General features: G+C 36.3%; 1 protein-coding gene across 1 annotated transcript in view; it reads right to left on the reverse strand.

Moving 5' to 3' along the window:
• Positions 1-2,602: 2,602 nt before the first annotated feature.
• The window catches only part of POT1 (protection of telomeres 1), a 90,788-nt gene continuing 79,751 nt past the window's right edge, over positions 2,603-13,639 (reverse strand). The window contains 4 exon segments of the mRNA XM_081531190.1: positions 2,603-3,896; positions 5,758-5,863; positions 7,464-7,555; positions 9,911-9,999. Coding sequence (XP_081387316.1) covers positions 3,784-3,896; positions 5,758-5,863; positions 7,464-7,555; positions 9,911-9,999 — 400 coding nt within the window. The 3' untranslated portion in view covers positions 2,603-3,783.

The raw sequence follows: 13,639 nt of genomic DNA on the forward strand, positions 1-13,639 counted from the left end.
CAAAATGGCTGTCTGAGGAGGCCTTACAAATTAGCTGTGAAAAGATGGGAAGCGAAAAGCAAAGGAGAAAAGGAAAGATATACCCATTTGAATGCAGAGTTCCAAAGAATAGCAAGGAGAGATAAGAAAGCCTTCCTCAGCAATTAATGCAAAGAAATAGAGGAAAACAATAGAATGGGAAAGACCAGAGATCTCTTCAAGAAAATTAGAGATATCAAGGGAACATTTCATGCAAAGATGGGCTCAATAAAGGACAGAAATGGTATGGAACTGACAGAAGCAGAAGCTATTAAGAAGAGGTGGCAAGAATACACAGAACTGTACAGAAAAAGATGTTCACGACCCAGATAATCACGATGGTGTGATCACTCACCTAGAGCTAGACATCCTGGAAGGTGAAGTCAAGTGGGCCTTAGAAAGCATCACTACGAACAAAGCTAGTGGAGGTGATGGAATTCCAGTTGAGCTATTTCAAATCCTGAAAGATGACGCTGTGAAAGTGCTGCACTCAATATGCCAGCAAATATGGAAAACTCAGCAGTGGCCACAGGACTGGAAAAAGTCAGTTTTCATTCCAATCCCAAAGAAAGGCAATGCCAAAGAATGCTCAAACTACCGCACAATAGCACTAATCTCACACGCTAGTAAAGTAATGCTCAAAATTCTCCAAGGCAGGCTTCAGCAATACGTGAACCGTGAACTTCCAAATGTTCAAGCTGGTTTTAGAAAAGGCAGAAGAACCAGAGATCAAACTGCCAATATCCACTGGATCATCGAAAAAGCAAGAGAGTTCCAGAAAAACATCTATTTTTGCTTTATTGACTATGCAAAAACCTTTGACTGTGTGGATCATAACAAACTGTGGAAAATTCTGAAAGAGATGGGCATACCAGAGCACCTGACCTGCCTCTTGAGAAACCTGTATGTGGGTCAGGAAGCAAGTTAGAACTGGACATGGAACAACAGATTGGTTCCAAATAGGAAAAGGAGTACATCAAGGCTGTATATTGTCACCCTGCTTATTTAACTTATATGCAGAGTACATCATGAGAAATGCTGGGCTGGAGGAAGCATAATTTGGAATGAAGATTGCTGGAAGAATTATCAATGACCTCAGATATGCAGATGACACCACCCTTATGGCAGAAAGTGAAGAACTAAAGAGCCTCTTGATGAAAGTTAAAGAGAAGAGTGAAAAAGTTGGCTTAAAGCTCAACATTCAGAATACTAAGATCATGGCATCTGGTCCCATCACTTCATGGCAGATAGATGGGGAAATGGTGGAAACAGTGGCTGACTTTGTTTTTCTGGGCTCCAAAATCACTGCAGATGGTGATTGCAGCCATGAAATTAAAAGACGCTTGCTCCTTGGAAGGAAAGTTATGACCAACCTAGACAGCATATTAAAAAGCAGAGACATTACTTTGTCAACAAAGGTCTATCTAGTCAAGGCTATGGTTTTTCCAGTGGTCATGTATGGATGTGAGAGCTGGACTATAAAGAAAGCTGAGCACAGAAGAATTGATGCTTTTGAACTGTGGTGTTGGAGAAGACTCTTGAGGGTTCCTTTGACTTAAGGAGATCCAACCAGTCCATCCTAAAGGAGGTCAGTCCTGGGTGTTCATTGCAAGGACTGATGTTGAAGCTGAAACTCCAATACTTTGGCCACCTGATGAGAAGAGCTGACTCATTGGAAAAGACCCTGATGCTGGGAAAGACTGAGGGCAGGCGAAGGGGACGACAGAGGATGAGATGGTTGGATGGCATCACCGACTCTATGGACTTGAGTTTGAGCAAGCTCCGGGAGTTGGTGATAGAAAGGGAAGCCTGGCATGCTGAAATCCATGGTGTCGCAAAGACTCGGACATGACTGAGCAATTGAACTGAACTGAACTGAACTCAGGAGCTCTAATTTAGAGTTATTGTGAACAGAGGAAATCAGATATCCAATCCTTTTTTGTCAATAACGTGTGAAAAACGTTTTGGTTAGTGTAAGAGAACACATTACTGACTCCTCTTTTAACCTATCTCCAGTGTTACTTCAGATATTTAAGGGAGAACTCACTTGCAGAAAAATCCCATGCTAGCTTTTACTCCAGAATCCTGGGGTGGTCATTAGCAGTGCAGCCTCTGAGCAGAGACAGTGTGAATTCAAGTGCTGACTGATACTTACTAATTGTATGCATTTAGGCATGTCATCCTGTCAAGTCTCAGTTTTCTTATCAGGAAAATGGGTTGCCTGAAACTAAAATACATGTTAGTCACTCAGTTGTGTCTGACTCTTTGTGACTCCATGACTGTAGCCCACCACGTTCCTCTGTCCATGGAATTTTCCAGGCAAGAATACTGAAGTGGGTAGCCATTCCCTTCTCCAGATCTGCCTGACCCAGGGATCAAACCCGGATCTTCTGCATTGCAGGCAGATTCTTTACCATCTGAGCAACCAGAGAAGTCCAAAATACAAGTTAAGTACTTATTTAGTATGGTACCTGGTGCATGGACAGTCTAAATATCTGTTATACTGATATATCTACTTTGATTCTTCACTTCCGATCATGCCTCAGCTCAACATAGGACAAATAAATAAAAACAGTTGAAACTATTATTTATTTATTCTTTATTAATACTGAACTAGGCAGATCTGTATCTCTCAGTTGTCAACAAATAACATACAAAAATTTTTAAACATATACAAATATATACAAGTATTTGTATAAAACTGAATACTCATGATTTTAAATTTGACAAATATCATCAGGTAAAAAGCAGACTATCATACTGAGTTAATTTCTCTCTCAATGTTCAACCTGAAATAGAAGTATATTTTACATAAGATCCTTACAAAAAGGTTAATACAAGTAAGCCACGAACACTGCAAAGTGACCACTTGATTAGATTGAGGAGGAATGGAATAACTTCTAGTATCATGTAGAGAAACAAGCAATCAAAGCACATGAGTCTGAAAAAATGGAGTTATCCTTAATGGGTTAAAATCAGTACCCGAGGAAAGCAATTCCACTACTTTCACTTAAAGCAAATCACTCTTTCAAGCACAATGTAGCTCACGCAGACAAGCACTTCTTCAAGGAGTACTTGTTTAAGCAGATACCTTTGTACGATAATGAAACAAATCAAATCCTTGCATTCAGTAAAAGTTGAAGGTTTAAGGTGAGGACATTTCCTAAGTCCACAGGCTTGCTAAAATCATCCACATGGTTGATATAATGCTGATGCTTTTTCTTCAGAAAAACCAGTTCAACCAGGGATGGTGGATGGCAGAGAAATCCGTGGCTGACACATGGAAAAACCAACAGGGGGAGGATTTTTAGGGTGCTTGTGCTCAGTAGCTCAGTTGGGTCCAACTCTTTGTGTGACCCTATGGACTACAGTCTGCCAAGCTCCTTTGTCCATGGAATTTTTCAGGCAAAAATACTGGAGTGGGTTGCCATTTCCTACTCCAACTGTTAGGGCAGGGTAGCAAAATAGCTTCTCTGAAAGAAGAAGAGTCAAGAGTAAGTGAAAACATAGTCCTTATTTATTTGATGTCTCTCTTCTACACCCCTCACAGCTATCATATTGGAGATTCTGAGCAACAGGAACATTTTGAACTTACAAAAGAGCATTAAGATAACACAATGCCTATTGGTCAAAAAAAAAAAACTGGCTAAAATGGACAATAATCTACAGAATTAGATGTTACATGTGTTTTATAGCAATCTCATAGAAAATGGTGATGTTTTCTAAAGTTACAATATTTCATATGCTCTAAGGTGAATGTCAAAATTAGATAACATCATCTGCAATTGTAGTATCAAAAATCTGATAGCATATCTGCTGCTCCTTTCCATTTGTGACATTATATGACCTGATGAAGAATTCCAGCCACGGATACACATCTACAAATCAAAAGAAGAAGTGATATTGAATCATTAAAACTAAACAAATAACTCTGAAATATGTATCTAAGCATAACACCTAACTAATAAAATTAACATATTTAATTTAGCTTGAGAAGGAAATAAATACACTCAGCAAATTTAACATCATCTGTTCTTTCAAATACACAGTAGCTTCATGTTACTGTTTTGCAGCAATTCTGACTAATTTGAATTTTTCCCCAATAACAAGAAAAAGTAACAATGTAGGGCTTTCAAAATATTTGATATCATAGGTAGTAATCTAAATCATTCCCAACTTTTTAAAAAATTTTTTGGCTGTGCTGGGTCTTTGCTGCTACTTGGGCTTTCTTCTCTAGTTACAGCGAGCAGAAGCTACTCTTCTTTGCAGTGCATGGGCTTCTCATTACGGTGGCTTCTCTTGTTGCAGAGCACAGGCTCTAGAGCACGCCGGCTTCAGCAGTTGAGCCACAGGAGCTCTAAAGTGCAGGCTCAGCAGTTACAGCACACAGGCTTAGCTGCCTCGTGGCATGTGGGATCTTCCTGAGCCAGGGATTGAACGCGTGTCTCCTGCATTGGAAGGCAGATTCTCAACCACTGGACCACCAGGGAAGTTCCTGGTGGGGACTTTTCTTTCTTTTTTTTCTGCTGAGTGCTTACTGATCTCCCCTGTTTTGTTTTTCTTGGTTGACTGTGAAGAAAACCAGCTCACCTTTACATCTGTCTAGCTGAAAGCCCTGTCAGGTATCAGGTACTCTGTCCAGGCAATATGGCAGCCACAGGTGCCATTTCAAGCTTTGGTCATGACCACAGTGAATCTATATATAGCTTCTAGGACAGTCTGGTACTATTTCTTCAAGTTTGAATTTGAAAGACACTTGATATAGTCCTAACTATTGGCAAGGGTCAAGCAAGACAGACTTCTCCCACACTGTCGGTAGAACCATGAATAGGGAAAATGCTCTTGAAAAGCCATCTGGAAGTATGTATAAAAAGCCTATCAAGTCTATGCTTTTTGATATGACTGTTTTATTTTCAAATATCTATCCAAAAGAATCCAAACAGGCAATAAAAATGAAAACTGACATCAAATAAAAGTATGTAAGTTAGACTTAGTTATGGATGTACAAAAACTCTCTCTTCAGAATTGTTATAAAATGCAAAGACTGACCAGGGGAAAATAAAACCTGATTTAAGACAAACTATAAAAGTTAAACTGACAACAGCTAAATTTGCTGCTGGTGAAATCTGTTACTGATGAAAAATTGTTAGAAGAAGTCAAATTGCCTTAAAATGATTTAGATCTGCACATTTAAGGCAAAGAGAAATAACGGCCACAAAAGGAAGTAGGTGTAATCAATGCAATCTGACTTGAAGACTGGCTGGTGAATCAAATATTACACAGAAAACAACAAAAGCTAACAAAATATGTAGTAAAATAAAAACTTATAATATGTGAAATTAGTTAATATTGAATAAACAACTCATCAGTGAACTGGCTAAGTGAGTTTTTCATAGGAAATGTTTGTCAAAATTTCATCCCTGTTGGCTTAATTTCAACTGTTTGTATGCACAAGCTGCTTATCAAATGTGTTTGCAATCAAAACTGCCTCCCCTGATACATTTCAAAATATTTAAGAAATCTTTTTTTCATTTCAGGAATTATGATTCATACCTGTCTTATCCTTGCCACAGTCTTCATCAGTATGTAGACCATACAGTATCATCAATCACTACTTTATAAATTTATTTGGATTCAGATTTCAAAACTTTTTTACCTCTAAAAGTCCACAGATTGGCCATAAGCTAAGTATTATTTCAAGAAAAAGAATGAATGGCATTAACAAATATTACTGCCTACCAATTTTTGCTCCTGGAGGACAAAACATATCCATGATCATTTCCATACTGTGCTGAAGATTATTACTGTTTAAGACTTCTGATGCCGGAATCTGGAAGAAATTTTCCTTAAGAAAAACATGAAGAAACAAGGAAATGATATTCATCTCTTTAGAAATTATAATCAATGTGAAACTATTTGAATATTACCTAATTAAAATCACCTATACTATTTCACCCTATTTATACTGTACAATTCATAAACTAGAGTGCTAAACTCTAAAATATAATTCCTTACTTTAATCTAAAGACAGCTTTGAGATACATATAAAATCAAGTTAAATTGTTTTGACAATGATAAAAGTAATGAGCAGAACACAGTGAAGTTTACTATTCTCTTTGACAGCACATAGACTAAGCACCTCCAATGTCTAAGTGCCAAGTTTAAAAGAGTATAATATATACTATATATTTATTTAACTTTTTTCTCCTCTACTATTTGTAAGATCCAGGAGGGAAAGGAGTTTGCTTGCTTCACTCATTGCCATATTCCTATCACAAAGAATATACTTGGCATAGAGCAGGTGCTCATTAAATATTTAATAAATGGATAAACTGCTTAGGCAGAAGAAAAGCTGTCCTCATCTTTATCCTAGTTTTTTCCTCAATGTATGTAGTAAAAAATTTAACCTCACTGGTCTTTGCCCTCAGTTTCTGAGAGGTAATCTCTAAAATCTTGGAACATCATGCCTCACAGGCGTGTCTGCATATGCCTGGGGAACTTGGGTCACTCTAACATTGTGACTTAGTGTGGAGAGTTTGGAGCATGTGGTTTTAACTTGACCACTGGAGGGGCTGAAGACTGAGTTAAGTCACACGGGCAGCCAATAATGACTACCTGATGAAGCTCCAATAAAAACTGGATACTACAGCTCCTTTGGGCTTCCCTGGTTGGCAACACCTCACGTGTATTGTTACACATCATTACCAGGAAAGTAACACTGTCCAGGACTCCTCAGGAAGAGAACAAATGGAAGCTCCATGTTTGAAACTTTCCTGGATTCAGATTTATGCACCTCTTTCCTTGATGATTTTAACCTATACCCTTTAGCCATAATAAATTGTTAACAGTGAGCATAATGGCACTCAGTAAGTTCTGTGAGTCTTTCTAGTAAATTATCAAAACTAAGAGTGGTTGTGGAGACCTCTGTACTTTCGACTGGTGTCAGAGGTAAGGGTTTTGGTCTCGGGAACCCCTCAACTTGAAATTGTTAGAAATGAAGATGGTCTTGCGGATAGCTACCAAGCTTCACAAAATACAAAGGATCTCCCCATCAAAGTAATTTCATTCTTTCTAATATGAAATGTTGGAGACTTAAAAAGCCCAGTGAAATGCTAATAGATAATGCCTGAGGGTATGGCCACACCTCTGCCTTCTGTTCTTGGAGTAGAACTTCTGCATGGTATAGAGAAGGAGTCTTTCCTTAAGTTCTTATTCTTCAATTTCTCACTATTCACATATTAAGATTATAGTGTCAAATCAAAAGAGAGTAACTACATACATAATTTAAGATTTATGTGCTTGTGTTCTATCTATTCTTCTGAGTTGCCTTAAATGTTCTCAGTAATAAGGTAGGCATGAATAAATATATATTAGAATTCAAAAAAGCACTATTTTAGAAATATCTTCTAATAGTTAGAAATATCTTCACTACCTCTGTTACTTACAGAATCCATTAGGTAAGCTTCCAATACTCCCGTTCCATCGTCAAGAGTAAATGTCATCACAAACACTTGTTGGAGGCGAACAATGCCCAGTGCTAATGAAGGAAAAAGGTTGAAACCCTATGAATCTCCTATTTCTTTTTCCTTTGGCTACACTGTGCTCCGTCCAGTGAAAGCACGGAGTCTCACAACCACTGGATCACCAAGAAGTCCCACTACGCCTTTTAACAAAAGTAAAGAAAAAAGTTGTTTTGTGATACTATCTTCCTGTTAATCTTGTTTACTAAAATAATTCAAGAGATCACACACACACAAAAAAGCACTCCTTTTTGTTCCCTAATACTAATATCTCATTTCAGAAGGGTAATTTTGGAATATTACACGACACCTGTACAGAGACAATGACTCAAAAGCAACGGTATCTTTTTCTGTTAATTTTATTTTCAAAAATTTATGTTTTGGCTGCACTGGGTCTTCCTTGCTGCGTGAGAGCTTTTTATAGTTGTGAGTGGCAAGCGTGGGACACCCTCCATCGCAGCGCAGGGGCTTCTCACTGTGGTGGCTTCTCTTGTTGCGGAGCACAGGCTCTAGAGTGTGGGCTCAGCAGCTGGGGCACAAGGGCTTAGCTGCTCTGAGGCACGTGGCATCTTCCCAGACAAGGGATGGCACCCATGTCCTTGTATTGGCAGGTGGATTCTTAACCACTGGACCACCAGAGAAGTCCCAGTATCTTTTTAAAAAACTAAATATTGATATAGCACTATCTTTAAAATGAGTCGATCTTCATAGAAAATATAAAAATGAATTCAAGAAAGGCAATTCACTGCATGTTAGCTTATGATAGAAAAAATTTAAATGCCAGAATGTTCTTAAAAAAAACAGCATACAGTTCAATAGATAGGATTTTGTAACCTGTCTCTATCCTTTGGATTTTAAGCACAGAGATCACTTATTTTTTAAAAGATAGCATCTGGTTGAATGATGCCAGAATCTGAGATTTCATAATTTGGTTAAGATGAAGAAAAAGGAAGAAATTAAAGTGTTACTAAATCATTTGAAAATGTATAGGTTAAAATGAACATCTTACTTTGTGTCTTTAAATGAAAGACATTCAAAATGCTTATATAATGGAATATTATCTTCCATCTGTGGAATTCATCTTCAAATTTCACTAATAAAGGGGGCAAGCAGGAAAAATAAGTTAGGGCACACAGACATGAGAGAAATCGTTAATACAGAGGAATTGATTTTTAAGATTTAAAAGTCCTCAATAGACTGTGGGCTAAAACCAGGAAGGATGAACATAAAACCTACACTAAGGGACCAATAAGCAAACAAAGAACTACATTAAGTACAGGATGACGAGACCAAGCTTGAAGTACACAGCAAGAAACTCATGCAAAAGTTAACCTGGATTTTAACTGGACCACAAACAAAATATGAATTAGTAGTATCATATAGCTAGATTAAAAGAGAAAGAAAACAAAACCAAGAAAACAAACAAGTATCTACACAATAAAATTTTCAGGCAAGGAGAAGCACTGTCCAATTTTAGGAAATAAAGGTTTTTTCCATATTCCGAATAGGCCAACATCTGCAGCCCTATTTCTAGCTTTGAATACCAAACTTTAGAAGAACATGGGTAGAACGAATGCTTATTGAAGAGAAATAAAGCAGCAAGAAACATGGGAAAGTACCATAGGAAGTGTGAGCACCTGCTTGGAGAAATAAGGACTTCATGAATTCTTGACAGATTACCTTCAAATGCAGAGTCTACTGATTTTACAGAAGAGGGAACACATGGACTCTAATTCTATTAACAGTAGACAGAACGTGGCCCATGTTGAAATTGCAGACAAGCAGATTTTGCCCCACTGTTAAGTACTGCATCTACAGACTAAGAGATTTGTTACCTTACAATGTAAATCCCGTGGACAGAGGAGCCTGGTGGGCTGCCGTCCGTGGGGTCACATAGAGTCGGACACAACTGAAGTGACTTAGCAATGTAAATGGGTCCCCAGTCGCTGAGAGTTTTAAGCCAAGGCTGGATGACCACAGTTAATGATGTGATATAAAAAGACTTATTATTCCAGCTAAAGACTTGTATTGGGTAAAAAGTTGTAATAGCTAGCTCTAAAATTCTTTTCAAACCCAAGATACCATAAACTGGAGACATTTTTCACAAGTTGTATTTATGATTAATACTAAATTATTGAAAATTAAAAGGCAGTAACTGAAAAATACTGACAGATTCTCAAAAGTACATTTTCAGGTTTTTTAAATATTTAAATTTTTATTATGATGACTGTGAATGGTTCTGCTTAAGAAAAACTAAACTTTAGCATAGCCTTTGCTCTGCTTTTAAAATATCCACAAATACTGAAATATTATCAGTGAAATTATCCTATACAAAGACAGTTACAATTACAGGACATAGAAATTTAGCTAACCTTCTGCCACAGAAGAAGGAGTCCATGATGTTTTATTAACCAGGGAATTTAGATTTTTTACTGGTCTCAAAGTAGAGCAGTGTTTACATCTGAAATTAATAAAAGAAAAAATAATTTATTATAAGTAGTTATTATAACTCATTTAATTATTATAAATCTTTGTTGTTCAAGCATGCACAATTTAAAAAGTATATTATTAAACAAAAGAGCACTGCAATTTCTGTATTTTAATGTGCATATTACAAACAGAATTATTAAAAAATAAACTTCTTACAATAGAAGCAATCAAAAAAGATAGTACAATCAGAATATACATTGCTAAGCTGACAATGAGAAAGGTTCCAGGTGCAGGCTGTTAATTAATTTGGCTAATTTCCTTATTTGTTAAAGTGACAAAGTCTAAAGGGAAAACCTCTAAAGACTCCTTTGATTTATGGCTCTGAGAACAATATGTAATACCCAAGACCTTAAATTTATAAATATAGCTAACAGGAGGAAGTTACTCTAACTAAAGAAGTTAGTACTAGGACATATTTAGAGAATCATAGTTTATGATGCCTAATGCTATAGTTAGAGGTTTCCCAGGTGGCAGAGTGGTAAAGAATTTGCCTGTCAATGCAGGAGATGTGGGTTCAATCCCTGGGCTAGGAAGATCTTCTGGAGGAAATGCTAACCCACTCCAGTATTCTTGCCAGGATAATTCAATGGACAGAGGAGTCTGGTGGGCCACAGTCCATGGAGTCACAGAGTTGGACAAGACTGAGCAACTGAGCATGCATGCACAATACTATACTTATTCTTTGTAATATAAATCAATCTAAAATCACACAATATACTAAAATTGTACATTATCTAGTATAGATATTTTGCTTTACTTATATATAAACTTACATATAAACATTTTAAATACAAGTAATTTACTTTTTATTATATATATTAATGTTTAGGAGATGTTGATAAGAAAATACACTTGGATAAAAATTAACATTCAAAAGGTTCATGCAGAATCCTTTTCATTTGCAATCTGGGGAGGAACAGAGGGTAACTATATTAAATATTATCTCCTTCTACTCTTCAAATACACTGAAGCTTCTTCTCTAACAGAAAAAGGTAACTGGATGAGGAGTATTAGTTCCTTTAAAAATGGCTGTGATATTACACTTTAGACACTGATAAAGTAAGTATACAAATTAAAAATTAAAGAGTAATAAGCATAAATTAGAGAATTCATTACTTCCAAAGTAATGAAAAGGAAAAAGGAGAAAAATAAGAACATTTTTATAAATTGATCCAATAGATGACTGGAGAAAAAAAATAAAGTAATAACAAAAAAGGGTGAGAAGGGAAACAACAATACTATAGTAAGCGTGGAGAAGGAAATGGCAACCCACTCCAGTATTCTTGCCTGGAGAATCTCGTGGACAGAGGAGGCTGGCGGGCTACAGTCCATGGGGTTGCAAGAGTTGGACACGACTTAGCGACTAAACAACTACCACCACCACCAAGTGTAAAACAACATGAAATATAGTGTAGAAATAAAACCTAGATGTTTCAGCAATTGACTTATTTTAAAATCATCTACAAAAAACAACTACAATCTACTGGTATTTATTTATGAGACCTACTAAAATATAACAAAGAAATATAAAAGCAATGGGATGAGAATAAGGTACACCATGCAATTACCAACCAAAAAAGCTGATACAGTTATAAGAATATGGAAAAAAATAAACCTTACAGCAAAAAATCATTGATTATAGATGAAGTTATTACATAAGGATACACACTACACTTAATTCACCAAGAAGGTGAAATGCTGAACCTGAATGAACAAGCAAAAAAGACTCAAAACATACAAAGCACACATTGACAGAATAAAACTTCACAAACCCACAATCACAGAGGACATTAGCCATAGCCTCTAAGAAGGGACTATATAGATAAAATCACAAAGGAAAGAAGGTTTGGATACAATTAATAAGCTTGTCTAATGGACATAACTAAACACTGCTAAACATTAAACACAACTGTTAGAAAATACACATTCTTTTAAAAATCTATGTAGTATGTACAAATTATGAACAAACATATTCCTTGATAAAGCAAAGATGAATCTTTATGAAATGCATCAAGCTATTTGGTTAAAAAGTAATTAACTAAAATAGAAACAAGAATGTAGCACCTAAAATGAGTGTGTGAAAAATTTAAAATACACATTGAAATAATTCATGGGCTAAAGAAATCATAATGGAAATTGTGAAACATTTAGAAATGACAAAGCTTCGGTTAAAGCTATGGCTGTTTTCTCAGGGGAAAATTATAGACTTCAGTATAAATATTTAAACATATATTAAAAAACAACGAATTAAGTGAGGCAAAGATTCAGTTTAAAACATTACAAAAATGGAGTACTAAGGAAACCTACAGAAAGTAAAGGAAAAAAATAGAGAACAATAATAAACAAAATACAGACCATCAACAAAAACAAAAGCTAGCTGCTTTGGCAAAAAAGTCCAAGGGTTAAAAAGGTGCAAATAATATGAGGTGTATTCAAGAAGAGATAAAAAGAAGATTTAAGCACTATGAATAATCTTATGTCAATAAATTTAAACCTGAAAAACAAATGAAATACTATTCTAGAAAACTTTTATTACTAAAATAGATTCAAGGACAAACAAATTCTTAAAAGATGTGCAACTGCTAAAAAACTGAAGCAGTAGTTTCAGTTCTATTAAAAAAGTATCATATCCAGAAATCTAAGTAAAGTTTTATAAAAACTTTAAGGTCTTGTCAAACATTTTGGTAAATATGACTATATTAATATTGGAAAAATCTATAAAATAAAAGGAACCATAGAGTTAAAAAAGTATAGGACAGACTAGAAGTTTGATGAGATGCATGTAACTGCATACAAAAGCTTAAAAAAATTCTTTGTACATCTCTTTGTAGAATTATTACAGTTGGCTACACACACACAGGACTTCCCTGGTGGCTCAGACAGTACAGAATCCGCCTACAATGAGGGAGACATGGGTTTGATCCCTGGATTGGGAAGATCCCTTGGAGGAGGGCATGGCAACCCACTCCAGTATTCTTGCCTGGAGAATCCCATGGACAGAGGACCCTGGTGGGCTACAGTCCATGGGGGTTACAGACTCAAACACAATTCAGTGACTAAGCACATGGCACAAACACACACAAGAACCAAAACAGGGACCAATAATTCAATAGGAAAAACAAGTGAAAACTGTGTATATGGAAGTTACAGAAGAGAAAACCTAAATAGCCAATAAACATGAGAGATGTTTAAACTCACGAAAACAACATAGATACTATTTGATGCTCATTAGTCTAACAAAATCACAAGTCAGACTAATACCAAGAGCTAAGTGTCAAAGAGAATCCGAGGTAAACAAATTTTTACACGTTGCTGATTCAACCATATGGCAATCCACTCCAGTATTCTTGCCTGGAGAATTCCATAGACAGAGGAATCTGGAGGGCTATAGTCCTAAGGGTCACAAATGGTCAGACATGACTGAAGCAACTTAGCATGCACACATGCACGACTGGACCATAATCATTGGAAAAACAATCTGGTATTTTCCAATAAAGCAGCAAATATTCTATAACCCAAGGCTTCACAAAGCAGAACCCTTTGACTGTTTGATCAAGTGGAAACACAGATGCTATCTACACTGCCTCTTTCCAAACCTAGTAAGTAGCTCC

This window comes from Giraffa tippelskirchi, chromosome 10 (assembly GCF_054371585.1).
Source record: "Giraffa tippelskirchi isolate mGirTip1 chromosome 10, T2T-mGirTip1v1.2.pri, whole genome shotgun sequence".
Classification (NCBI taxonomy): Eukaryota; Metazoa; Chordata; class Mammalia; order Artiodactyla; family Giraffidae; genus Giraffa; species Giraffa tippelskirchi.